The sequence below is a fragment of the Strongylocentrotus purpuratus genome, unplaced genomic scaffold, assembly GCF_000002235.5.
Source record: "Strongylocentrotus purpuratus isolate Spur 01 unplaced genomic scaffold, Spur_5.0 spur5_scaffold_14, whole genome shotgun sequence".
In the NCBI taxonomy this organism is placed as follows: domain Eukaryota; kingdom Metazoa; phylum Echinodermata; class Echinoidea; order Camarodonta; family Strongylocentrotidae; genus Strongylocentrotus; species Strongylocentrotus purpuratus.
In genome coordinates, this window is record NW_022145599.1 from 20,653,402 (window position 1) to 20,680,702 (window position 27,301).

At 39.5% G+C, this 27,301-nt stretch overlaps 1 protein-coding gene across 3 annotated transcripts; it reads right to left on the reverse strand.

The window, feature by feature from the left end:
- Positions 1–1,739: 1,739 nt before the first annotated feature.
- On the reverse strand, positions 1,740–25,327 carry LOC592787 (tRNA-dihydrouridine(16/17) synthase [NAD(P)(+)]-like). Of its 3 annotated transcripts, XM_030984433.1 has the most exons (12): positions 24,975–25,327; positions 23,292–23,387; positions 21,864–21,917; positions 12,033–12,282; positions 10,578–10,686; positions 9,584–9,634; positions 8,517–8,712; positions 7,053–7,301; positions 4,434–4,616; positions 3,726–3,868; positions 2,997–3,116; positions 1,740–2,476 (listed from the first exon to the last, which is right to left on the reverse strand). In XM_030984433.1, exons 1-12 carry the CDS (start codon positions 25,259–25,261, stop codon positions 2,304–2,306), a joined length of 1,911 nt encoding a protein of 636 aa, XP_030840293.1. In that variant the 5' UTR covers positions 25,262–25,327; the 3' UTR covers positions 1,740–2,303. The 3 variants fall into 3 exon arrangements, with proteins under 3 accessions (XP_030840293.1, XP_030840294.1, XP_030840295.1); XM_030984434.1 differs by lacking the exons at positions 23,292–23,387; positions 24,975–25,327 and adding an exon at positions 22,160–22,255; XM_030984435.1 differs by lacking the exons at positions 21,864–21,917; positions 23,292–23,387; positions 24,975–25,327 and adding an exon at positions 14,334–14,539.
- Between the last annotated feature and the right edge of the window lie 1,974 nt (positions 25,328–27,301).

The following is a 27,301-nucleotide window of genomic DNA, read 5'->3' on the forward strand; positions in this document are numbered from 1 at the left end:
ACACGGTTCACACATGGACGGTTTAAACATGCAACAGATCTCCACATGGGTTTCACGTATTTTGATCATCATAACATACCAACATTTTGATTTCACTCAGTATAGTATGACCATGAATCCAGACAGTATTAAAGCCAGCCCACGACTCAGCCAGCTGCTGAATAAGCCGGGGGGGAGGCGGGTAAGAGGACTTTTTTTCTTCTTTTTTTTTGTCTCGAAATTTGAAAATTTGACATTTTGTTCCGTTGGGGGGGGGGGGGGGTAAGGTCACCTTTTTTAGGTCAGCCATTGGCATAATTTTTTTTTTATAATTTGAAAAAAAAAAGAAAAAAAAAACTCAAAAGGGGGGAGGGGGTTTTCAAAAAAACATACATATAACATACACATAAAAAAACTCAAGGGGGGGGGGGTTTAACCCCCCCCCCCCCCTGCGTACGCGCCTGTCAGTATCCATGTGTATTGTATCATAATTCGCTGACACCAGATTGGGTTGAATTACCAAATAATGTGTTTGTGCGTGCAAAGGTGTCTGAAGCAGCAAAACTGATGTACGACCAAAATATACTCCTACTTGCCTTCATATCTCGAGGGTAAGGAATCATGATGACAAATCTTTAAGTTGGCAGACTAGGGCACAGTGCATTACTGAAGTCCAATCTTTGTGCCTGACAACATTTGTTAATGGGTAAACACCACAATGGTGTCAATTCCCCATAAAAACCTACTACTATGAGCCTGTAAGATCAGTGGTTACTGAAGGTCTCCCTGCTGCAGAGGTTAAAAGAGACCATTCTACAGTTGTTGTCGTACAATTGTGAAAAATATCTATTTTCTACATAAAAGAAAATAATTGGATTATTCAAAGGTAAAGACCAGTATTGGAAACGCCCCAATTTCAAAAAAATGAAATGGAAGCTCTTTATTACCAATCATGTGAAAGAATATGTTTTGACTAATTCGTGATGATAAAAATTTTGCCGGGAAACAGCCTACTAATTGATATATTTGGTAAATTAGTTTATCTATTGGACTGTGAGAGATAAACGCATGTGTCGCGCACGTGTGCGTAGTCCCATCTACATCTTTCTGTGTACAGTTCTTGTAACTTTACGAAGACTGGACCAAATTTCTTATCATTTCGATGATTCCAGAACCTTGCAGTACACACCAATAGTTATATGCTAGATGATCAACGTTTTCTGATCGATTCCACAACGTTTCTTTCACAATGCAATCGCATGACCATAACTGGTCTTTATCTTTAAGATACAACAGAGAGGGAAATGTTGTTTGTCCTTGACCCCAGTGCTCACTGTACAATAGGACTGTGATCCACTTCCTGAATTGTGGCACTTTCATTAGTTATGACTTTGAAAAAAGAAGTCTTCTTGATTTAGGTTCCTAACTGTAATGATTAGCAAAGTCATGCAGCATACAGTGGGCTTTCCATTATGCAAAGAAATGCCTGATTTATAAGCAGCAAATCGGAGTGACATTAGACCACTCATAGTCATAACTGTCCTAATTTGACGGCAATATAGCTTTTTCTCAACCTCACCATGCAATGTAGAGTTTGCTAATAATATAACCAGTAGGAATATCAAACAGTAAGAATTCATAATGTTGAAATTACATTTCCAACATTACTTTCTTTTTTCAAAGTCAAGATCGGTGTTGGATCGTACAGCGAGCAGCAGGCTTTGCAATCAAATGTTTTATACAATTTAAAATTTCTTCTCTTTTTTAGTCATGATCGCTATTGGATCGTACAGTGGGCAAGAGACTGTACAATCAAAATGTTATAAGGCCACATGGCCATTCCTTGGAAAATGTTATCCTAAAGACATGATCCATTCTGCATTATCTTCATTTTCGGTAGCATGAACACCTCAATATAATCTATAGCCATGCTCTATAATTTCGTATATACTCCGACTAATACCGGTTTGAAGTTCTTATATTACATCCAAAAGTAAAAATTACATGTAACACTTTCGATGTCTAGAGTTCAGACATCTTCCTCAGACGTGAATTGTCAATCTAAACTCTAGACATCAAAACTGTTACAGGTTATCTTTACTTTTTGGATGTGACATAAGAACTTCAAACCAGTATTACAACCATCGTGAAGAAACTCTTTCATAATTTAGATTGCAAATGTTTTAGAGTCCACAGCCACATGTTTCGTTGCTCATATATATCCCTGAATCTGAAGTATAAATATCTATAAGTCTGCAATCTCAAGGCAATAGGTCAAAATTCAGCGCATAAGTCAGCGCACATGACTTCAATTCTCCCCTGATTTAGCCGGAATCTAGCTGCTTCGTCGTCCCTGCCTGCTCTGCATTGCTGCCCTCTGTGTCAAGGTTTAAAGCATCGCCAGCGGCGGTTGTAGCCGTCAGCAAGCCCTTCTCTCTTTGCTCTGCCTCCCACCGATCTGACTTGAGCTTCTTGGTTGCGAAGAGCAAGTGGTGGCCTTGGAAAAAGCAAAATGTTTTAATTTCATTAAACTTAATTGAATTGATTTGACAGTTTTATTAAGATTTTGTTGCAGCCACTGACCGAAATATGACAGATTTACAACATCGATTTTAGGAGCTACCTACTTTCTTTGGGGATCAAAGAAAATTTCCCTGATTTTTTACCCCTGATTTCAGTGGGTGTTTTTATCTCAATTTCTTTGATGTTACACCGACTTGAAAAAACATGTGTGCAATGATTATTATTTTTGTGTGCATGTGTCAAAATATATTTCATTTTATAGAAAATTAACATTTAAGAATTTGATAGTACAGACCAAATGGGAGAGCTCCTAGAAATGTATGCGACACAGTTGCCACTTAGCATTTGATCATTTAAACATTAACAATTCCTTACTTTCTTATTTTCATCACATTTTCCTGAACCCTTTTACCAATCTGTTTCCCTCATTTTTTGTTTTGTTTCAAAGATTAAAACCAACTTGATAAATGGGTGGGCTTCCCCTTTAAACTTACCAGGACAATCGGCTACTGCTTTATGTGCTGTATGTTTACAGCAAGCTCTACATTCACTAAACACACACTTTAGACCCCTGGGATTGGGACACTTAGCACACTTCTCGTACTGCCTGACTGCTGCTCGGGAAGAAAAAAAGTTTGATCAGATAACAAGTCATACATTCATAGATTGTTTTTAATTGGCTGGGAATTAAAGAGAAGGTTGAGTTCTGGGTAGAGGTGAAAAATAATTTGTGAGCGTTATCATTGTTATTATACAAGTGTGGAAGAACATCAGAGAAAAAATACTCCCTGAAAAGCATGGCTCTTCAAATGCCTTAATATTCTAAATATGGCATGTAACATCAAATCAGGGCATTCGATTTTACAAACTAATGATAATGCAATCACAAGCTATTTTTGCATACATAATGATCCCCATGACCCTAAAATCTAAATCAGTTCATTGGTTCTGCAAGATCCATACATGACCCAAGTTTGGCGGGAATCTATCTATCAGTTCTTGAGATAATGCAATCACAAGAACAGTACGTACGGACAGACAGACACACTGAAAACATAATGCCTCCGGCTACTTCACTGCAGAGGCATAACAAAATACCCAGAAGAGAAAAGAAGTTCAGAATGCTGAATAGACTTCCAAGATTTTCCTTTGAAAGCATTTGTCTGAACCCTAGTAGTCATCTTCTGTAAAGATCACGAAATGCAGACACAATCAACTCTTACGTCTATGGAATATAACGCTGGGATTGCGCACTCTCTTCTTAATCTGACTCTTTGACAGGCCTTCGTTGTTCAGATCGTCGATGATCATCGAGAGAGGGCGCTTTCGATTCTTCTCCGCCCGCTTAGCCTCAGCCTCTTTTGGACTATATAAGAAAGAGAAGAAGACTATTAAAAATAACTCCTAGTGGGTTTATCTTCAGCATAGTTATCTATTCATACACACTTACATTTTTATGAATTTGGCTAAGAATTTTTTTTGTAATCGTAATCTTCTAAGAACTAAATAAAGAAGCAAGAGTACATAAACTAATATATTTTAATTGCCATACGGCTCGTCGATTTCCTATAATTTAAAATTTGTGTAATTTTTTGCTATGTTATCTGATTTTGAAAACACTGATGCATGCAATATAAATAAATTCTCTCTTATAAGTCTTGTCACAAAATAATATTGTTTGATTGACTGTTGTCTGTAGACGAAATCATGGATTTGGACAGAGAGTGATCCGACATGTTCTATTTACCATTGCTCCAGGCCATATTTCATGTAAGGTTTAGGTTTAGGTTTAGATTTAGGTTTCGGATTAGGGTTACACAAAGTGTTGGGTCAAGTGCTGAAGGTCAGAATTTTGGATAGTCTAGAACATTCACACAGAGCGATTGTTGCAGGAGCAAGAGATGTACAACAGGACATAGAGAGGACCTCACCTGGGCCTGAAATAAGGCTGGCAGAGCCAATGGGGCAGCTTGCCGTCTTCTGGTTTCGTAGGAGCATCAGGCTTGGCAGCATCTTCCTCACAGCGACCCCGGAGTGTTTTGCAGATCTCCTCACAGTCACCTATAGACTTTGCCCTGGCAAGGTCTATCCTCAGATCAATGTGAACCATGAGGCTGCAGAGAGTGGGAGGATGGAGGAGTTGAAAGAAGAAAAATCCAAACAACTATAGAGTGGTGAAGTGTGACGACATCAAAAATCTATTTTTAGAATTTCTCAATTTTTTCTTCTTTTTTTGAAAGAGCTTCAAAAATAATGTCCATATGTCGAAAACCAATTGAATATATTAGGTATTGGCTGAGATATGACCATCTGAATAAATATATGTCCTATGGGAACTCAGTGTTATAGTGCTCTGGTTCATAAAATTAGGAATCAGAGCACTATTTTATGATGTCACAGCTTCGGCAATCTATAACCAGAAAGTTTAAGGAATTGTTAAGAACAACCATTTCCACGGCAAGGAAGTTTTGCGAATTGCACAATTGTGATTCAATAATTTCACGGCATGAAACTGTTGTGAATCTGAAGCACTGGTGCAATTCTTGAACATTTCATGCATACAAAAGTTTGGGGCTTTCTGGTTTTCATTGCAACTTTATAGCAAGGTCCCTGATTCGGGTCATCTAGTAAATGTAAATAATGAAATCCTGCTTATAATGACGTTGGTGTTTCTTTTAAACTAGTGCAGTGGTGAATGATCAACATAATCCTACATAGGCTTAAAGTTTACCAATCACCAAAACAGGTTTTACTCTTGCTGTATTCAGAGGTTCCATTTAGTTATATATGAGCTTCAAATATCATTTCTACAAAGAGATATTGCAATTTAACTACATTCTCAGTGAACAGTAAAAGGTCTTGTTGAGCAGACTAGTTAACGCATGCAAACATACTAGGAAAGAATAGGAAGGGCTCGGAGCCCTAGGCTGACTTGGTTACCGTGTTAGCATTATACGCATGTTCTATGGGTTCTTGTTTTTTTCTTCATACTCTTTAACCGTTTACCTATAGAATGCCAAGTCAAGTTTCCAGAGGTTGATTTTATACATTTAGCTATACACACATTATTTGTTCAGGTGATTGATACACTTTAAAGGGATCGATTAACAATGTTAAATCTGATATGCACGGCCCTTCTTGTTATCAGTGTCTGCGATATGGTGTTATATTGAAACCCTAAAAAAATTGCGCTTCAAAATGATCAAGAAGTGCCTCAAAAAAGTAACAAGGGAAACGCTCTCGGCGGTCTCGCCTGCATAACGCAATTCAATATGATAAACCAGAACGTCAATGATGTAGCGCTCATCCGCATCTCACAACAACAAATATCGTAAATTTTATGTGGTACACTTTTGAACTGGTCAAAAAATAGAAATTTGATGCCCTGGAAGGGACATAATTTCATTTCATTTGCATAAAGTACCATAAATAATCAATGGAGCAAAATCTCACAATTCCGTGTAGAAGTTTATTGTTCCAAATTTAGCTCTACCAGATAAGGCAAAATCGGTCAAGAAATGAGGGAAAAGAAGCAATTTTTGTTATTTTTGGAATAAATTTGCATAAATTACCATAATTAATTAATGGAGAACAATTTCAAAATTCTGTGTAGAAGTTTAGTGTACCAAAGTTAGCTCTACGATGTAAACCAAACCAAATCAAAATCGGTCGAGAAATGAAGGAGAAGAAGCCTTTTTTTGTGATTTCGAATAAATTTGCATAAATTAGCATAGATAATGAATTTCACGATTCTGTGTAGAATTTTAAATCCCCTCCTAGCCCTATCATATGAAACAATCAGAATCAAAATCGGTTGAAAAATAACGAAGAAGAAGCATTTTGAAAATCTTAATGTTGATGCCACAACAAAGTCTAAGTTTGTTGACCTTAAATGGCCTTTGACCTTAACTTAGTGACCTGAAATTCTACTCACATGATTGGGGAGACTTGATAACCCTATAGTCCAAGTTTCATTGACTAAGAACTTATACTTTCAAAATTATATCAAAAATTCAAGATGCTACAGTATAGTCCAAGTCTGTTGACCTGAAATGACCTTTGACCTTGACTTTGTGATCTGAAATTCTACTCACATGATTGGGGATACTTGATTACCCTATAGTCAAAGTTTCATTGACTAAGAACTTATACTTTAAAAATTATACCAAAAATTCAAAAACTTACCCTTAAGTTAAGTTTTTGTTGTTGACGCCGCCGCCGTCACCGGAAAAGCGGCGCCTATGTCTCGCTTTTTGCTACGCAGGCGAGACAAAAACCTTTGAGTGACCAGTTTTATCATACTCGTTTTCCCCAATAGACTGTAGACTGTAGTGTAATGAAAGGTTTGGCGAACGCAAAATTTGATTTCGATTTTCAATCATAAATATCTTGATAATCAGACAGGCAATCGGCTTGTAAAAGTCATGGAGTTCCTGACTGACCTAAAGGTTTATAATTATCATTGCAGCATGAGCTAAATCCAGGATTTTGTTTCAGAATCTGAGACAAAGTTACCGGATCCCTTAAAGCCTGTGAGTGGGTAAGGTTACCTGTGATGCAAGATTTTGAAGAGATGTGCTCTGACAGCAGAAAGTGGAGTAGGGTAAGTTTTGACAAGGTCAATGTATTCATCAGTGATGTCCCAGACCTTGGGGTGGGTTCCTTCAAAGAGGGCGGGGTTGTGTAGGTTCCCCTCGGCGGTCATCACCCCGTCCACGCCCGTCTCCTCCATGCATCGATGCACATCCTGGAGGGACTGGATGTTGCCGTTGGCAAAGACAGGGATCTTGACAGCAGCTCTGCAGGGAAAAGAGAACTGGGAGATTTAAAGCCTATCTGCATTAGTTTGACCAGGAGGGATTAGACCTCCCTGCCTGGTGACTGGCAGGTGGTTATCTCATCAAATCAGCTCTCAATTAACATAAGAAAAAGGGGACCATGGGGGATCAACATGTACCACTCAGGGATTGTTGTCTGTATAGAGGGCATAAGAAGCTATAAGTAGTGCAGTCCCGCTTTAATACCTCAGTGACACAAACAAGACTAACCCTGGACCGACAACAGAGGAAACCAAAAGAATGGTCAAAAATTTGTCACTTTGGATTCTGTTTAAGCGGTGTGACTGAGATATAACTTCCTGAACTGGATTGAGGCTCATTTCCTTACAGGGTTAAGGGGTTATCAATTGACCATGTCAGTCTAGTTAATTGCACATCTGTATGGTCTCTCAGGGAAGCAACAAAATCTATGCAGAGAAGTTGTTTAACAATGTAACACCGCTGGCTTCTGAAGTAAATAATTTAAGTGGGTGGGTTATCTATTTTAATAGGCATTGTTGTTTGTTGACAAAAGATATCAACAAATTTCTCCTTTTTACAAGTGGAAATATACTCTGATTCTCAAAATGAATTGAAATAAACTAATACAGAAATGATACTGTATTGGCTATTTATGATTTCACTAAAACACGATGTTCAGTTCACCCTTGCAAACATATATTTAGAGTTTACAGGCTATTGAAAGAGAGTGGGATCATTATATCTATGGCTTCAAACTTTTGCAAATGGTTAAGGATGGCCATTCTTAAAACAAGAAACTTTCATGAATGGCAAAAATACTATGTTGAATCACTTATTATTCAATTATTTCAAGGTATGAAACTTTCACAAATCTAAACTGCTCTCAAAATTCACAAACATTTCATGCAGGATTTAAGGTAATTTCATAACATATGAACCACCAAGCCAATGGAAGTCCCTAGTCTCTGTCATGAGCTAGTGAAGTATTAAAGTACAGTCAAACCTGCTTTAGTGACCACCTGTCTACAAAGACCACATTTTTTGTTTCCCTTAAAAATGGTTTCTCATTGAAACATGTACTAAAGAAACCTGTAAATAAAAACCACCTGTCGGTAAAGACCACCTTCCTTGTCTCCCTTGGGTGATCTTTATAGACAGGTTTCAGTGTAGATCCAAATAGGGACCCATACATGCTACAGAGCTAGTCTTCCTTACTTGACGGCCTTGATGGCAGACCAATCAGCCATTCCCGTCACGGGCCCTCTCATGTCCCTTGTCCTCCCGTGGACCGTGAGCAGTTGACAGCCAGCCTTCTCAAGCATCTGAGCATAGCGCACTGTCTTCTCCACGCTCGGGAAGATGCGAATCTTGCACGTGATGGGTACTGAAAGCTTCTCGTGGGCAAGGCTCACTGGAGGATAGATGAGAATGTGTAGAAAGAGAGTTTGAAAGGAAAATTTGGCTGTCCTACTTTGGCTGGGAGGGATTAGACCACACAGCGTGGTCAATGACGGATGGCTATCTCATCAACTCAGCTCTCAATTAACATTAAAAAAAGAGGATCATGGGGGACCAATGGTCACCAATTAGGCATTGTTTTCTATATACCGGTAGAGGGAGCAAGTAGCAAGTAGGACAGTGGGGCTTTAAAAAATAGTCCCCATTTTTTTTCTTCAACACACAAAATTACTATTAAAAAAAAAATCCAAATCCAAACTCAGGAGGGTCTTTTCCTTTTAGAGGACCTATAAGAATATGGTATCCATAATATGTTTTGAGTAGTGCCCCACTGGAGAAGGTACTTAGGAGAAAAATAGCAATCCACTATATTTTTGTTCAAGACAAACAGGAGACTTGTCCATGACTATGTCATAATCCATTTACCAATTTGCCAATTTGAGATTCACAAAGATTTAGTGATCTCATATTTTACACATTCAATGCTCTCTTACAATTGGTCCAATTTATGTCAAACTTTCGTCATTCTGTTCAACATGTTCAACAGGAGTTCAACATAAACTTATTACGAAGGTTGGATGGCCATTTGAAGGGCTGATCAAACCTCAAAGATAAACTATGCATGTATAATGCAACAATAATGATTATGCTGAAAATGGTGACGCCTGAATGATAAAATCCTTAGGGTTCTGTCAAACAACATTATGGACACGGACTGCATGGCTCTTCATGGCCCCTTTCTAACACAAGACTCAAAATGCACTTGATAACTGTAACTTTTTTATTAATTTTCTTGTCAAAATCTGTCTTTTACATCCTCTTACCTATTTGACTGATCAGTTCCCATTTGTCCTGAAGATACGCCCCATACTGACCTGGTGAACGTAAGAATAAAATGAAATATAGATGAATTATTGATAATAGTGGGTTCTTATATAGCACTTATTTCAGTTGTGCCTGGACATTTCTGGGGCTCCAATAGGCTAATATCACCCCAGCTTCAGAATGGCTGCTCATAGTCATACTGTGCTCTGCCAAGTACCTATTTATCACACCTGGGTAGAGTGTAGCAAATATAGATCATTTCTAACCAAAGGACGTAATGATGTAGCAGGGCCTCGAACCCTTTGCCTGTGATCTATGATCCATATTCCAGTGACTACAGCACCCATATTGATAGGTAGGATGCGACCCTCATTGTTGATGAAATAGTTTTTGAGCGTCAAGTAACGCCTGGCTGGAATACTCCCCAGGGGCCCAGGGAGTGGAGATTGTGCACACAGTATTTGCGGGCAAGTATAGAATCCAATGACCGGGGTAATAGTATATCTGTAAAGTACTTAGAGACATCGTAGATGTATTAAGCGCTATATACAAGTGGAATATTATTATTATTATTAATGAAAATCATCATTGACAGATCATATGAATAAATAAATAATTTTATCTCATTTTATTGCAGATATTGAAATGAGCCCCTGTGCATACAAAGTCTGTGTTTACTACATATCTTACTAACTGTACTAACTATAACAAGAAACAAAAAAGTTAAACAGATTAAAAAGATAAACAGGTAGATTCTAGCAGATTTAGCTGTATTTATAATACATGTAACCTTTATTGAAAAATACATGTAAAGACTATTCAAGGGTGACAGATAAACAGGTGATCTTTATTTACAGGTTCCATTCACAGTTTTCATACATATATTGAAATGGGAAATTTGATGCAAGGGTAACAAACAAACAATAAGGTCTTTATAGATTGGTAGTCTTTCTGTCCAGGTTAATATCACTTAATAAGCAGATTTTACGGCACCTCTCTTTGCAATGGACTGTGGACATCCTAGGTTGAGATCGATGGCATCACAGTGATCCTGAGCTAGCATGGCAGCTTCTAAAAACACCTCTGGATTATTGCCGCAGAACTTCATGGAGAATGCAATGGTACAAACAAATTATGATGATAATAATATTAATAATAATAATAATGGTAATAATATCAATAATGATGATGATAATAATAATAGTGACTCTTGTAATCATTGTAATAATATGTTTTCTAATCACTTTACATTGAAATTATCATTAACCGTCATTGTATTCACATGCTAGTGCACATGCTCCGCTCCTTGGGGAGAATTCATGTTCAAGGCCCATAGGTACAATTTGTTTGTAAACTCTTGTCAACTCTTCGATATTTGTTTAACAGAAACTTCAATTGATAAATACTACAACATTTTATGTATCAAATTTGCTCACATCCAATTAAATTCAACAATTTCAGTAGCTTATACAACAGTTACAGTAACTTGTTATTGATTTTAAGTTTTATAAAACTGGGACTAGAACAGCTAAACGTAGATCTTTACTGCAAGAAACTTTCATGAAGTGCAAAAAGAGTGTTGAGTCAACTGTGATAAATTTATCTATGGTAGGAAAATGAATCACTCTTTTGATTGGGCAACTTACAACAAAATTATTCTACCGTATATGACAGAATTGTTTCAACCATTTCTTTTATGAACAAAATCAAAGAGTCTTGATATGAATAAATACTGATCATTCATTTTCTGGTACCACTTCTTATACTCAACATAATTAAGACACGTGATCAAGAGATTTTCATTTTTTAATGAATTCATAGATTTATACAGACTGTTTACTTACACAACTCACTTAGACCCCGTTCTCACTCACTTCGTTGGAGCGCTCTGGAGCGCTCTAACTAAGACCCGCTCCTCAGGAGCGGTTCTTAGGTGAGTGAGAACGCTCAAAGTGGTCCAGGAAGCGGACTTCTGGACCGCTCCAGAAGTCCATCTTCCGAGGTGGTCTTGAGGAGCGGGTCTTATTAAGAGCGCTCCAGAGCGCTCTAACGTGCAATGTGAACGGAAAGCGTACTTTGAACGGAAGTGAGCTAGTGACCTTCGGTGCGAAACATGTAGTACGGTACATACGGTTTGGATTCCGCGCGCGAAAAAATTGACCCGCCTACCTGAGCTGCCATAGCAACAAGACCACTTTGACTCGTGGAGCGATTTGAGCCATAAAAACTGCTCGGAGTGTCTAACGCTCGCAAACCGTTCCTCAAGACCCGTTCCTCTGGAGTGGTCTGGAGCGGTCTAACTAAGACCACTTTCAAAGTGAGTGAGAACGGGGTCTTACACACACAATGCTGATAAGGAAATTAACTGAAGGATAAAATCTCCCATCATTTCTATGAACATGAATGTTTATGTCTAAATATATAATAGTCCATCTTCATTAAGCTAACCTGAACAATGAGGGGGCTGTCTTCCTCACACGATGCCAATGCTTCTTTCCTGTAGCGCGGGTTTTTCGTGAAGACGGAGGAATGGAACATGGGTGTGTAGCATAATTCTGCCTTGTGTCGTCTGCTCAAAATTCGCCATGGTAGCTCACTCTGTTCCACCATAGGAGCGACGATGAAGCGAGGTTTGCCCAGGGTTTTCTCCCAGAACTCATAGCCCTCCAGCTTTGGCATGATGTTTGATAGGATTGTTCTGCATCAAGTAAAAAATAACAGTATAAAAATTCTTTAAATTGCTTCACCAAAGACATTTTTTACACATGTGTGTGTGTGTGTGTGTATTGGGTTTTTTACAGACGTGTATCAATCAGATATGATTATTTACGTCTGGGGACCGACCTTTAAACGTCACCATCCAAAAGACGTGACTCAGTTTCGACCCTGCGTCCTCGCCTGAATCAGTTTGTAACTTCCACTGTTAGCTGGATTACAGGCTCACGCCACAATCGCTAATACTAGCGTAGCCTTAGTCCTAGGGATCACAGTATATATTTGCCAAATTTCAATGTATTTCTCTTCAAAATGAAGAATGACTCCAGCTGTCAAATCACAAATGACCATCAAATTCATATAATATTCAACTTGTACCATCGATCACTCTGAATGATGAGGCAATGATTGCAACGAATAATACTTCATCTCTCACATTAAACAATGTCAATATGCCGATCCCCCTGTCCCCACCAAAAAGGGATTCTTGCTGTCTGCTGCCTCAATGTGAGATCACTGGAGCGAAGAAAGGTAACAACTTACATTACCTTTCTTCGCTCCAGTGATCTTGAGGCAGCAGACAGCAAGGAATTGTGTAAATAATAAAAGGTCCACGGGAGTGATTGTTATAAGCTTTAACTACATACAAATCACATTCTCTCCGACCTACAACAAAAGGTTCTCGTGGGAGTTGGGAACCACTTCTATACGGATGGGATGCAGGGGGGGGGGTAGGGGCTTCACTGGGAGACTAGCTTAAAGGTAAAGACCAGTTTTGGAAATGCCCAATTTCAAAAAATGAAATGGAAGCTCTTATTACCAATCATGTGAAAGAATATGTTTTGACTAATACATGATGTTAAAATTTTTGCAAATTTTGTAAATTAGTTATCTATTGGTATGTGAGAGATACACGCACGTGTCGTGCACGTGTTCGTAGTCCCATATACATCTTTCTCAGTGTGTACAGTGCTCGTAACTTTACGAAGACTGGGCCAAATTTCTGATCATTTTGATGATTCCAGAACCTTGCAGTACACACCAATACTTATATGCTAGATGATCAACCTTTTCTGATCGATTCCACAACGTTTCTTTCACAATGCAATCGCATGAGGCATAACCACGATAACTGGTCTTTATCTTTAAATTTAAAAAAGGATACATCCTTCACTGGATAGGGATTTGTGTTATACGTCACAAACAGGTTCCATATTAAACCATTCAAGTGTTCCAAGAAAAAGTTAAGCAAACTTTGTCCTTGGATAATGGATGTTATTTCATAATATAAGCACTAGCTAGCTCTCCAAATTGGAGTCCATTAATCCAGTCTAGACATAGACTGTAGACAGTCCACAGTAAACTCATCACAGGCAGTTTCATTGGAATTAATCGAGAAATTCCCCTCCCTAGACTGCTAGAGTGTAAATTAAAAAATATGGACGCCAGCATCCCCCCCCCCCCCCACCCCCGGCCCCCATCACGACAGAATCTTACAAAGAACTTCGTAGGTTTACCATGAAAAACATGCATTACGTTATCTTTTATCATTGCACCATAAACATGTATATATTTCGGCACAAATTTACACAAGCCGTCCACCGTCGGCAGAAGATCACCCTTGTCTAGATGCTGAACAGGCTTTGACAAGTAGTAGAATAGAAGTATAGAAGTAGAAGTAATACGGTACACGCATTACATTACATGCAGCTGCAGCTCAGCTAGCGCGCTAGCCACGGTCGAGCCGAGACGGCGGAGCTGCTTGCAGCTCGCGAGGTCTGACTGCATGCATGCACTGTATAGACTGTCAGCTAGCCATATCAAACGCGCCGGTGTTGTGCATGCAAGCAATTATAAATACAGTGTCAATGTCTCCAGTGTGCGGCACACAGTACAAATTTCTTTACCTTTTTCAGCGATTTCAGATATTTTCCAAAATAAAAATGCTCCAGAGCCGATACTAAATATTTCTGCCAAGTTAAGTCCCAAAAATCATGTATCAAGCTTGATGATCTGCGCAGCATGTACACTTACAAAGCTAAGACCTTCATGTATCAAGACAATTTGCCTTGTCTTACTTCCGTAGTACTCGATCTCGGCAACGGAGATCGTCGCGCCGTGTGAAGGGAACGTAATCCAAACACACGTTTTAACTAAACTCGGTAGAATTATGTACAGGTGTGCTGCAAGCTTGTCTACCACAATCTGCTCGCGTGCTTCGTTTCGGGACTAGCCACTCTTCGCTAGTTAATACTCTTTGCTTGTACTTTGCTGGTATTTCATAATGTCCAGATGTCCGTGGGCGTGCTGGCGCCTGATGATGAAATCGATTGACATGGCATATTAAAGCAATATCATTCTTTTTATATATTTTATGATGAATAATTGTCTTCGGGGATAATTTTCCAAATTTCGAAAGGTTTTTTAAAAGAACGTATAAAGATTCTTACGATATCCAAATAAAAATTGAGTATTTCTCGATGCCCCCCCCCCCCCACTCCCCCCACACGAACGCTGTGTGAAGTAATGTTGGTGTGTTTGGTGTGTTGCATTGTAATGTTGACATTGCGGTCACATATTCCCTCCGCCACCAAGATCCACATGTATACAGGAAAATAACGTGCGGGGGATGGATAATGCAGGATGTAAGCGAATGGATTAATTTCTTACCAAATTTACGAAACGCTTTTACTAGCGTCAATGGTAATCGTAGCGCATATCGACATACAACGTCACAATGTAAAAATGCGTCACAAGTAACTTTCAACCAGTCAGAAGCGCATATATCGACAACGTCACAATGCATATGCGTGTAACAGGTAACTTTCAACCAATCAGAAGGCAATGAATTGCGTGCCGTGACGTAACAATGCTTTGACCCTGACCTCTATCAGCTTCGTTTCCGAGATATACTAGTAGCGCATATCGACAACGTCACAATGCATAGGCGCGTCACGAGTAACGTTCAACCAATCAGAAGGCAATGAATTGCGTGTCGTGATGTAACAATCCCGGCCCCCCCACTCAGGTTTCAAAATGACCGCATGCGTGTTGCCAAAATGTCCTTTTCGTAACAAAAGAAAAAGGTCGAGCCGTATTGACTTTACACACCGGACTTTTGCTGAAAAGGGGGGGTCCGGAAAAAGGCTCGTATACAAAAGAAAAAGGTCGAGCCGTATTGACTTTACACACCGGACTTTTGCTGAAAAGGGGGGTCGGTTGGAACACGCATATGCGTACCCTAAATAACACTGAGTGGGGGGGCCGGGGTAACAATGCTTTGACCCTGACCTATATCAGCTTCGTTTCAGAGATATAAAACATTGCGTTCCTAACCAAATCTTACCATTATATATCCGTACACTTGACAACTACGCGTTGTGGCGTGCGCCTGTAATCCAGCTAAAAAGTGGAAGTTACAAACTGATTCAGCCGAGGACGCAGGTTCGAAACTGAGTCACGTCTTTCGGATGGTGACGTTTAAAGGTCGGTCCCAGACGTAAATAATCATATCTGATTGATACACGTCTGTAAAAACCCAATACACACACACACACACGAACGTAAAATGGGGAATCATCTTACGAAGGTGAGTCCCGTACGTTGTGCTGCTGTCGTTCACAAAAAGGTAGAGTGTCGGACGTATTTGTCTCTTAAAAAGTACTAACTAGTACTATAAGGCTAGAATTATAAAATTAATAATAATAATAATAATGATAATATCAAAGCCAGTGTACTAGTATTTCATGAAGGGTGGATGAACTAGAGCAGAGTCGAGTTCGTAAGAAGTGATTTTTTTTTTTTTGGGGGGGGGGGTGTCATTATTAATGTTGTTTGTTCTAGAGGATAAATATTTGATAAAACAATTGCTATTACGATATGATTTTGTGTCCTGTTTATTTCCAAAGTTCAGAATACATATGCATAATAACAATTTGTTTGTTCTTTCGGCTAAATATTTGATAAAAATCCTCTTTGCGATATTTTTGTTTTTGTTTTTTATTTACCGAGTGTGTGTTTTTTTTTTTTTTACTTGGTTGGTTACTCTTATCCAAATTCCGTTCAAAAATAACAAAGCTTAAAAAAATTTACCGAAAAAATAACATTTGATACAAGTAGCCCGAGTCATTACGGGTTTTGCCGAACCCGGGTTTGACTTGAAAATTTCGGGCGGGGACCAGGTCCCCGAACGGGAATTTTCACCACACCAAAAATTATGTGCATGCAGCAGCGGGAGTTAAGATTAAAATGCTGAACTAATAATGCGACGGTAATGATAGTTGCTGCTTTAAAAACAATTGAATAAACAATTCAGTGGGAACAAAAATTTTCGGAAGTAAATAAAATTATGTAGATGGCAGCTATTTTTTCCCGTTTCTAAAATTAAGGAATGCAATGAAGTATTCAAGATTAGGGATACCAAACGTGTTCAAATACGGAAGTCAAAATATGACTCACTGAAGACTGAGATAACCAAAATGCTGATCAGACTATAACAACTTAAATGTAATACTTTAGCAATTAAATTAATGCCTATTGTATTTTGATTTTATTAGTCCGATCAGCATTTTGGTCTTGTGTGTGGTACTATCGATCGTCACTTGCTCAGTCTTCGGCAAGTATTTTTTTACTTCCGTTTCTGAACACATTGGAGAAAGAAGACATTTCGTTGTACTGTTTTCGACTCTTACTTCTTGTCTGAGCCCAGTTCCCCCCCCCCCCTCCCGCGCGAAGCACAGAAGCTTTGACGTTTTATTAAATTATTAGAAAGAAGAAGATTCGTTGTACCGTTTTCTACTCTTAATCCTTGTCTGAATTCAGTTTCCCCCTCTCGCGCAAAGCGTGGAAGCTTTTCACGTTTCATTAAATTATTAGAGAAAGAAGACGATTCGTTGTACCGACTCTTTATTATTGTCGGAGTTTTCAAAAATGTTTCTTTGTCCGATAAAAAGTCACAGTTCGTAGGGAGAAAAAAAATTGCAGGCCGACTGCACGTTATACGTCTCGCCGACTTCAAACTTCTGCATTGATGTAGTACACGAGGATCGAGCAAGAATACCGACACAGCGGACCTGACACAGCAACATAATTATCTATGCGTATCTTTCTTGCCCCCTCGACGTGGTGACTCCATCAAACATCCCCCTCTCTCTTACTCCCACCCCTCTTCTCCCAGGCTCTTACCCCCTCACCCCACCCCTCTTCTCTCACGCTCTTACTCCCTCACCCCCCCCCCCCCCTCTTCCTCTCCTCCCTTCATTCCCTGTTTTTTATGATTCCTTTTTCTCTTCTATTATTCCTTTTCTCCTTTCCTTTCTTTGCTTTCTTTCTTTCCTCTACTTCCCTTTTTTTTCTTCTCTTCTCTTCCTTTATTTCCCTCTTATTTTCCCCTCCCCCTTTTCTATTTTTTCCCGACTGCAGCGCAATTTTACCGACAATATCCTGACAAATGGGGGGTGTCACACCCCCTCCCCCCCACACACACACACACACACCCCCGTTTAGCGACGCCCCTGGTTGTTATCCCATTATTCTGTTAAAAGAAATGCCATTCCTTATCCTCTTGCACCTCTCTTCTATCTTGTTTAATTCTCTTTCATTTTTCCTTTCTCCTTAAAGTCACAAAAATTCCCCCCTCTCCTTCCCCTTTTTCCCATCGCTTTTTGTTTTGTTCTTCTTGTGCTTTTTTCTAGAGGGGGGCTGCACGCCTGGCAAAAGGGACCCATATTTTGCACACTGCAAAATTTTGTCACCCCCCCCCCCCCCCCCACCCCTTTCCCGGTAAGAAAACATTCTTATAATATCATCCCCCTTTCTTTCTTTTCCATTCTCATTATTCTCCTTTTCCCCTTTTTCTCTCCTCTGTCTTTTCCCTTTCTTCCTTTCCCCCTCCTTTTTCTCCTCTCCCCTTTTCTCTCCTCCCTCTTTTCTTCTTCATTCTCTCTTCCCTTTTCTTTCTTTTTCCCCTCCTTTTTCTTTCTCCCTCCTTCTTCTCTTTTCTCCCTTTTTCTTCCCCCCCCCCTTCCCCCTTTTTTTACCAGGGGGGACCGTGCCCCCTGCGCCCCCACTAATTCCGCCACTGTTAATACCTTGAGGCATTACGTTTTGGGGTTGTCCCGTTCTCTTGATTGCGTTATCTCAAGAGGTGATTGACAGATTACCATCAAACTCAAGACATGTACCGAATCTTGCAGATATTTTGAGAACCTGTTAATGGATTTCGATCAAATTTGAACTTAAAATTCCTTTGCTTTGGTTTGTAAAATCGCTCTATGACGAAGGCATCACTTTTGACTGCGTGCAGTCGAAGATCCATCATGTTTTTTATTCATTTAGGCTGTTCCGAACCGCCGCAATACTTTCCATGTATAAAGCCATTCAATGCAATCATCAGAGAATATCTCTTTGAAGAGTGAAACATTACCAAAAACCCTAACAGTGTTTACATCTTATGCCAACATTCATATAAATGCTGTTGTGGGCTATAACCTAAACACAGGAGATATTCAACAATCACAGAATTTGACATAATGTTCAGGTACAAATGATATTAATAGACATCCCATATATTATGCGCAAAACATGAGACCTATTGTTCTTGCCCCAAAACTAACCACACATGCAGGGGCGGCGATTTCTTTTCATGACCGGGGGGGGGGGGGACGAAATGCGGGGAATGCGGGAGGAGTGACATAATGAGCAAAAACGTTTTTTGGGGGGAGAAAAAAATCTGCATCATCACCGCTCTTACATGTTACATGCAGGCCCCGTTTTTCAAAGTGGGAGTGGGGGAGGGGGGGACTAAAGTATTTGCGATCAGATAGAGGAAAGTACGTGGGGCATAAATTGGCGTGGGGTCCAGGGGCAAAGCCCCGGCGGGGGTCAAGGGGCGGAACCCCATGAAGCTCAGAGTTTTTAGGCATTTAATAAGGGTCAGACGAGCATATTTTGATACCTTATTTGTGACACTTGCATGCAGGTCACTAATCGGAGAGGGGTCCAGGGGGCGAAGCCCCCAGAAGCTCATCGGTTTTAGGCATTAAATTACGATCAGATGAGTATCCAGGGGCCGCCTTAGGGCCCTTGATGGGGTCTAGGGGCGGAGCCCCTGGAAGCTTAGGGTTTTAGGCTTTTGAATATGGTCAGATGGGCATCTAATCTAGTGGCCCGCTTAGGGCCCTGGTGGGGTCCAGGGGGCGGAGCCCCGGAAGGTCAGGTGTTTTAGGCATTTAATTATGGTCAGCTGAGCAACCAGGGGCCCCGCCTTAGGGTCCTTGGTTTGGTATAGGGGCGGAGCCCCTGGAAGCTAAGGGTTTTAGGCTTTTGAATATGGTCAGATGGGCTTCTAATCTAGTGGCCCGCTTAGGGCCCTGGTGGGGTCCAGGGGGCGGAGCCCGGAAGGTCAGGTGTTTTAGGCATTTGATTATGGTCAGCCGAGCAACCAGGGGCCCCGCCTTAGGGCCCTTGGTGGGGTATAGGGAGCAGAGCCCCCGGAAGCTCAGGGAAAATCATGCCATTTCAGCAACATTAATTTTGTAAATTAGTCACTGGTATCGAATTAGAAATAAACCACGTTTGAATTTTATCGGGAGGGGTGGGGACTGCCCCAAGCCCGAGTGAGTGAGCATAGTAAATGAGAGGGGTGAAGGTGACGAAAGTGACTACCCCTTCACAGGTTTTGAAGTTTTGTTGTGAAAACAAACAATGTACTTTTTCACACTTCACTTTTTTACAATATTTAATTGTATATTTTGAAGGATATTATGCGAGGGAGCATAGCCCCTGAGCCAGATGATTTTTGCATGTTTATTTGTCTAACCGCTGCACTCTTGGGCCCTCCAAAGCCTTATAGTGTGATGCAGTCTTTAGTCAGTATTTTGCTGTACATTATTTTTTTGCACTTTTTCAAATTTCCGGGGGGGAAGATCCCCCCCTTTCAAAAATCGAGGGGGGGACGTGTCCCCCCCCCCCCCCGGGATCGCCGCCCCTGCACATATGATTAACTGAAATTGTATTGTTTTTGTTCTTTTCTTTAAGAAATTTCTTTAGAAAATCATTTACAAACAAAATTTACATTAATATTAAAAATCCACTTCCAGTTTACCACTTAATAAGTATTCTGTACTTCTAATTCAGTTTCAAAATCAGACAACCTTGTGAAAGGAGTCCACGAAATGTTCAAGGAGACAGAGGAGAAGCTCCAGCAAGATCCAGACACATTTGCTGAGTCTTTCAAGGCAATGTTGAAATCGTATGGGCAGCTGAAAACAAAAAACATCTTTATCCAGCCATCAGAATGTTTGGCCGATATGCATTAATCTTGACAGGTGCAAGGTCAAGCCCAAGGTAGCGGGAAAGCTACAAGTGTGTGGTACAAGCATTGGTGTGCAGCCCACAGCCATTGGACTAAGAAAATTGGGGGAGGAGACGCTTGAAAGGGGGACGACAGACCAAACAAGCAGCTGCTGTGGAACAGGGATATGCCAGAGCTTCCTCATCCTCTCAGCTTCCCTGTAAAAAGCATGCAGCTACACCACATTCCCTCAACCATGCTGTCACAATGTGCCAATCTCTAGGGAAGACACATAGTGCAAAATGATTCATATCAGTTCTAATGATGTGATCGCAAACTACTTTGCATACATAATGAGCCCTGCGACCTTTGATCTTAACCTTGTGACCCCAAAATCTTGTCAGTTTATTGGCTTTGTAAGATACATACATGGCCCAAGTTTGGCAGGAATCCATCAATCGGTTCTTGAGATAACGCGATCACGAGAATGGACAGACGGATGGGCAGCCCGAAAACATAATAACTCTGGGCACTTTGTAGCTGAGGCATAAAAAATGTTGGTATTTATTTTGCTCTTGCAATTGGATATGAGGGCAGAAAACATTAAGCGACACCAGTGCAGCATGAACGTACTGCCCACAGCCATGTAGTAACATCACCCATCGTCGACACATATGCAGTACATCATCATTATACAAGTACATTCGTACATACATGTTTGAAATAAAGTCTGGACTCTTTGCAAGCGGTTTCATTGGAATTACCGGTAATCAAGAAATTCCTCTCGCTAGCGTGTAAAAAAAATATAGTATATACATGTAGCTGAACCTAGTTCATGGCCCAGTTCGAATATCCCGGTAACCTGACTTTGAAAAATTAATAACCAGACTCTACCAAGACACTCATCAAAAAATGATTACCCTTTTTTACTTTGCTCTTTGATAATTCTCTCAAATTTGAACTTGGCAACATGCATCGAAACTGAGGGATGCTACCGAGAGGGTACTGATGGTGATAACAGAGGAAAAAACAAAATTGCAAGTCCCTTTGTCATTTGGGAGACTTACACAACCATAGGCATGCTATTCAAGAGTAGTGTTCTATCATATATGAATACAGAGATTATGCAAACACAATGAAATTATTTGAGTAAAATTATAACTTCACTACTAGAAAGGCAGTTGTGTAATTTTATTTTATTTATTTGAGTCCATAAAAAAATTTGATTTTGAAAAAGTAGAGACAAATGATTAGAAAGCAGATTACCATACCTAGGAACCACAGTTGGAGTGCCTTGTAAGGATTCATCACCTGGTACGGAAGACCTGTCAACATGTGAAATGGATGACACAAATTAAAAACAACTTCATAACAAGGCAATATTCAGGGATTATCAAACCTTTCAGAAATTACTGTGGCCAGTTAACAGTTCAAAATACAGATAAGAATGGACTTGCAAGAACTTTGTTTCCACCAATAAAGCATGTATTATAAAACGGTAATTACTATGAAATACACTATAACAAGAAAAACAGTTCCAAAAAAAATAAAGTACAATTATACGTACATGTACACTGCTCCACCGCTTGATTCAGCAGAATTCCTGTCAGGAAGAGGTGGGAAATTGGCAGGGCCTGAACTCATTGGAGGGTCAAAATGTGATGTACCATGACTGTAAGAAAAAGAGAATTTAAGATGAGATTACTTGCATCAACTTCATTACAGAATACAGATATGAACTTTTTTGGACTTAATCACAACTCATGGAAATATCGAATTTTGGGAGAAGTGACTGATCTCTTTGTGCCACTGCACTTGGCAGTGTTGTAATGAATTGCATCTCTCCTATAACATTGAATGCAAGGGTTGAATACCTAAATGATTTTGACTTTCTGACAAGTAAAAAATTAAGTTCATTTTTTTTTTTGCAGTTACAGTTGCAATTAATCTCACATCTTTCTGCTACCTGGTAAAGGTAATCGGAGTCACATATCCTGTAAGAGGTACTTTCATTAAAGGTATTACAAAGTTTTGGGAAATTTTGAAAAATGGGTGGATAGTGATTCTTTACAATTTAAATATATTTGGATGCCCCTGTGGATCTATTAAAAACACTAGCAATTTTAGCCCTTAAAACATTTCTGCTTTCGAGAAAAATTGAATATAAACATTTACCGGTGCTCCCGGTAAATTTTGATAAATTTCAAATAGCTCCTACGGCCTTACAATGGTAGCTGCGACCATGAAAATCTCAGACTATGTAGTTGAGGTATATAATTTCCGAACAAGAATAGCTAATCGGTCGATTTTAGTCAATAGACATTGTTTTATAGCTTAATTAATATCTTGACCTTGAGAGGGAGCTATTCAACAAAAAATGTTTATTATTTACAATTTCATAACTTTAGAGTCGATTTCGACCGCGACAACGATCTCTGAATATCGTAGGATCATATATGCTTCCAATATGTTCATTTGAACCAAATTCATGACCCCATACCAAAACTTTGTATAACCTTTAACATTCCACTACCCCCATTTAGTGCCCACCAAAGGGCACTAGCGCATCGACTTGGTTTTGAACCTGGTTCACCGGATTACGAGACCACTGCTCTACCGACTGAGCTATCGCGCCTACTGGGTACTTTTCCTATGTAAAAAGGACACTTTGGGGAACTTAAAAATGTGTACATGTTTACCTCATTTTAGGATCCACAGAAGCTGACGGCAAAGAAACCTCTGATTGCTGGGCGGCCAATGAGGTCTGTTCTGGTCTGATTTCTGATGAGCCTGGTCTGGAAGATCAGAGAGTATAATTATAATTTCCATTATCAGCTGCAGTGTTTCCTTCTATTGAAAAAAGAGCTGCACTGTCAAACACACAACTACAGGTGCACTAACAAAAACAGTAGGTCTGTCAGAGGCAGCACCCACCCCCCCCCCCCCCCACTTTTTCAAGTTCCCAAAAAGTGCCCTTTTTACATAGGAAAAGAGCCCATTTAACTTTTAAAAATGCCCCTTCCCCTTTCCTCCTCTGATAAGTGCCCCTTTTATTTAGACACGTACCCCCTTTCCTTTGACAAGTTCCCATTTTCCTTTGCAATAAGTGTCCATTTCCATTCTCGTACATGCTCTTTTAATCTCTTTTTACTTTTGAAAAGTGCCCCTTTCACCTCTGATAATTACTCTACCGGAATCTGAGAGGTGCCCCTTTTGCTTTGACAAGTGCCCCTTTTCCTTTGTAAGAAGTGTCCCTTCCCCTTTTAATAACTACCCATATTTAACTTGGATAAGCACACCTTATACTTTCACAGGTGCCCCCTTTCCTTTCTAATAAGTGCCCCTTTTCTTTATGACAGGTGCTCCCATTTAAAGAAGAGCCCCTTCCCCTTCTCATAAATGCCCCTTTTCACCTATAAAAATAGTTCCTTTTCATTCTCATTAGTGGCAGTGCCCCTTTTAATCTCTTCTAAATGACCTAATTGGTATTCAGTTCTGAGAGATACTTGTTTTACTTTGACAAGTGCACCTTCCTTCCTGATAAGTGCTCTTTTCATCTCCAATAAATGCCCCTTTTATTTTGACACATTCCCAATTTCCTTCCTAATAAATGCTCTTTTTCTTTCTGATAAGTGCCCCTTGAATTGATCCCCTTCTCACAATTACCCATTTTTATCTCTGATAAGTGCCCCGTTTATTTTAACATGTTCCTCTTTTTCTTTTTAATAAGAGCCGATTACCCCCTTCTCATAAAAGCCCCCTTTCACCTCCAATAAATACCCCTATTAAAATCTGATCGGTGCCCCTTTTCTTTCAACAAATGCACATTTCTCTTTATCATTAGTGCTTCTTTTTCATTCTCATAAGTCATAAGTGCCTCTTTTCATGTATGGTCTGTGCCCCTTTTAACCTCTGATAATCACCCCTCTAACAATGATACATTCCCCTTTTCCTTTCTAATAAGGATCAAACCTACCCCTTTTTCACAAATGCCCCTATCAAAATCTGATGGGTGCCTCTTAATTTCCGTCGAAAAACGGCCATTTCCCATTCTCATAAGTGCCTTTTTCATCCCTGGTGATCGTGAGTGCCTCTCTTTTTAGGTGTAATAAGTGCCCCATTTTCACCTCTGATAATTAGCCTTTGTACTTTGACACATGCTCTTTTTCTTTTCTAATAAGTGTCCCCTATTCCTCTCATTTCTGACAAAAATGTTACTAAGACTGATGAGTATGCAAATGGCACTCAGATTCCTTGTGGTTGAATGGCTAGGTATATATTTACGTGTGGTAGTGTGTGCAAATGTAATGATAGTTATATTATTAGGGCCTACACCAGATCTGGCCTACACTAATTTAAAAACCTCCAGATATTTTACTCACTTTGAATCGAGCCCGAGGAGATTAGAGCCTTCCGCCGCATCCAGCAACACCACGGCCAGATCACGGGGAGCAACATGCATTCGCTTGGCGAGCGCGAGCCATCGGTCGTGTACTTCCAACTCCAACAATAGAGCTTTATGATGAGTTCGGTAGTCCTTCTGCCTCTCCAATCTTCTCTGCCTTTTGATATTGCTTGGCACCGAAGGTCTCCCGATTTTTCTTTTGCCAGCAGTCATATCTATCCGATTTTGAGGGATCCGAGTACTGGTACTTTCTCCGTTCTCCATATTGGTTGACTGTGTCGATCAAGGGAGATCCCCTGCATTTATATCGCGTACCGCGTACCGATGCCACTGTATGTACGGGGTACCTGCACTGCACACACATTCTACATGATCGAATCTCTTTGTATCATAAAATGAGACATAACTCACATGCCCTGGTCTGATCACGAATCGAATTAAACGAGCGCGATTCGACAACTAACGGTCGTTATTTTCACACAAAGGGAAGTTCTAAATTAGTATTATCTTTCAATGCCATTGGAATTTAACTTTTCCATTTTTAGGCCTGCACAAAATGTAATAATATATTCTGAACGTGCCCCTTCGAAATTGCATGGCTACAATAAAGAGTTAAATCTGTCTTCAATATCTGTAGTTTTCTCTTTTTTTACTTGAAAAATAGTATTTTCATCAACATTTTTAGTATTGTTTTATTTCCTCTTAGACTGTGACTGAAGACTTGTGCAAAAAACATATCAGATCGAGCCATGTATATAGAGAAAGTGAAATAAAAGGACAGAGAGAGAAAAAGAGAGAGAGAGGGAGAGAGACAGAGAGAGAGAGAGAGAGAGAGAGGAGGAGAGGAGTGGAGGGGAGAAATGACGAGAAAAGTCAAGCACACCCCTCCCCCTCGTTTTATGGTCATATTTTTAATTATTAACAACCTCAAGTACGGTTTCCCAACAATCCGTAGCATCATTATGAACACATACTCTTCAACTTTCTTCCAATCCTTTATTACGTAAGTCGTTCCTAATTTAATGCTCCCTTGTCAACATACTTTGTTGTCCTGCAAGTTATGTACTGTTTCACCAAAACAAATAAGTTGTGCCTTACATACTGAATAACTCATGTAATGGTCACTCATACCATTATGGATCACTCCATAGGCCTACACGTTACTTTATCCGGAATCATTTTATTAGCATGTGAGCTACGAATGAACTAGTTCCTCTAGAAAAAATACTATCGTTGATTTTTTTTTTTCAAACCATAAACATTATTAATTTGGTAGTAAATATCTGTGTTACCTTGAAACGTTATATTTTTCTTCTTCATAGGCCTACTATCACAATTCATATATCACCCATCATGAAAAAATGATCCTCAAATCCATTTACAAAAAAATAAAAAATCGTCATGTCGGTCAAAAAGATTATTTGTGGAAGTAGGCGGCCTGTACCAGTTCAAAAATAATCTTGAATTCGATTTTTTTAAAGTATTCGTATATGGATGATCCTTCTAAACCTGCAAGCTAGAGACTCATGAGCAATCATATTGCAGAGTTTGGTGCACATAAATCGCCACACCGCGGAAAAATGTGGTATGTAAACTTTTGCATCTGAGACAGTATCGTCCAATGTAGTTTCATTTGCAGCAAGAACGTGTATTTCTTTATCATTCAAAATTTCTTTAATTTTTCATGATTTTTCAAATAGTTTTTAAATATACAACAACAACAAATATACCTTTTTCCAGTTAATTGATCATATGCAGCAAGCTTATTTAAATATTATACGTATTCAATAGCATATTACGTACTGTGTGATTTACTTGCTGCACATTCTGCATTTATATAATGTGAACTTGGTGATGAAAAAGACATGTTGTGCACTCCCAACAAAAAAGGCACGTTCTGGAGAAAAAAAATGTTCTGGAGAAAAAAAAAGGGGGGCACCTTTAAAGGAAAAAAACCTAAAAAGCAAAAATATACAATTTTTTAAAAACATTGGTATACCCCTACCAGTGATTGCATTATCTGGAATGCTTTCAATATTTGTTTCTCTTTATACATCATACAAGATAATTGTTTGAGCGTCATACATTGCAGTTGGGTGTGATGATCCGAATATGCATTTGCGAGCAAGCGAAGCGAGCGAGGAAAATTGTTAAGGTTTGTGAGGTTGTTCGATAAATTACAATTTATAAAGAGGGTAAAATCCAATCCTGAAAAGTTTATAAGCACATTCTCATAACGGAAGACTGAAAAGATCGTTGAAACTAAGTAACACTAATTAAAACATCTATACAAGATACAAGCAA

Coding starts and splice junctions, on each gene's coding strand:
- LOC592787 (XM_030984433.1), bottom strand. CDS start 25,261: ATGGAGAACGGAGAAAGTACCAGTACTCGGATCCCTCAAAATCGGATA. Junction 9,635..10,577: donor ACAGTCCATTGCAAAGAGAG/GTGCCGTAAAAT, acceptor TACGTTCACCAG/GTCAGTATGGGGCGTATCTT. Junction 2,477..2,996: donor AGCAGTAGCCGATTGTCCTG/GTAAGTTTAAAG, acceptor GCTTTTTCCAAG/GCCACCACTTGCTCTTCGCA.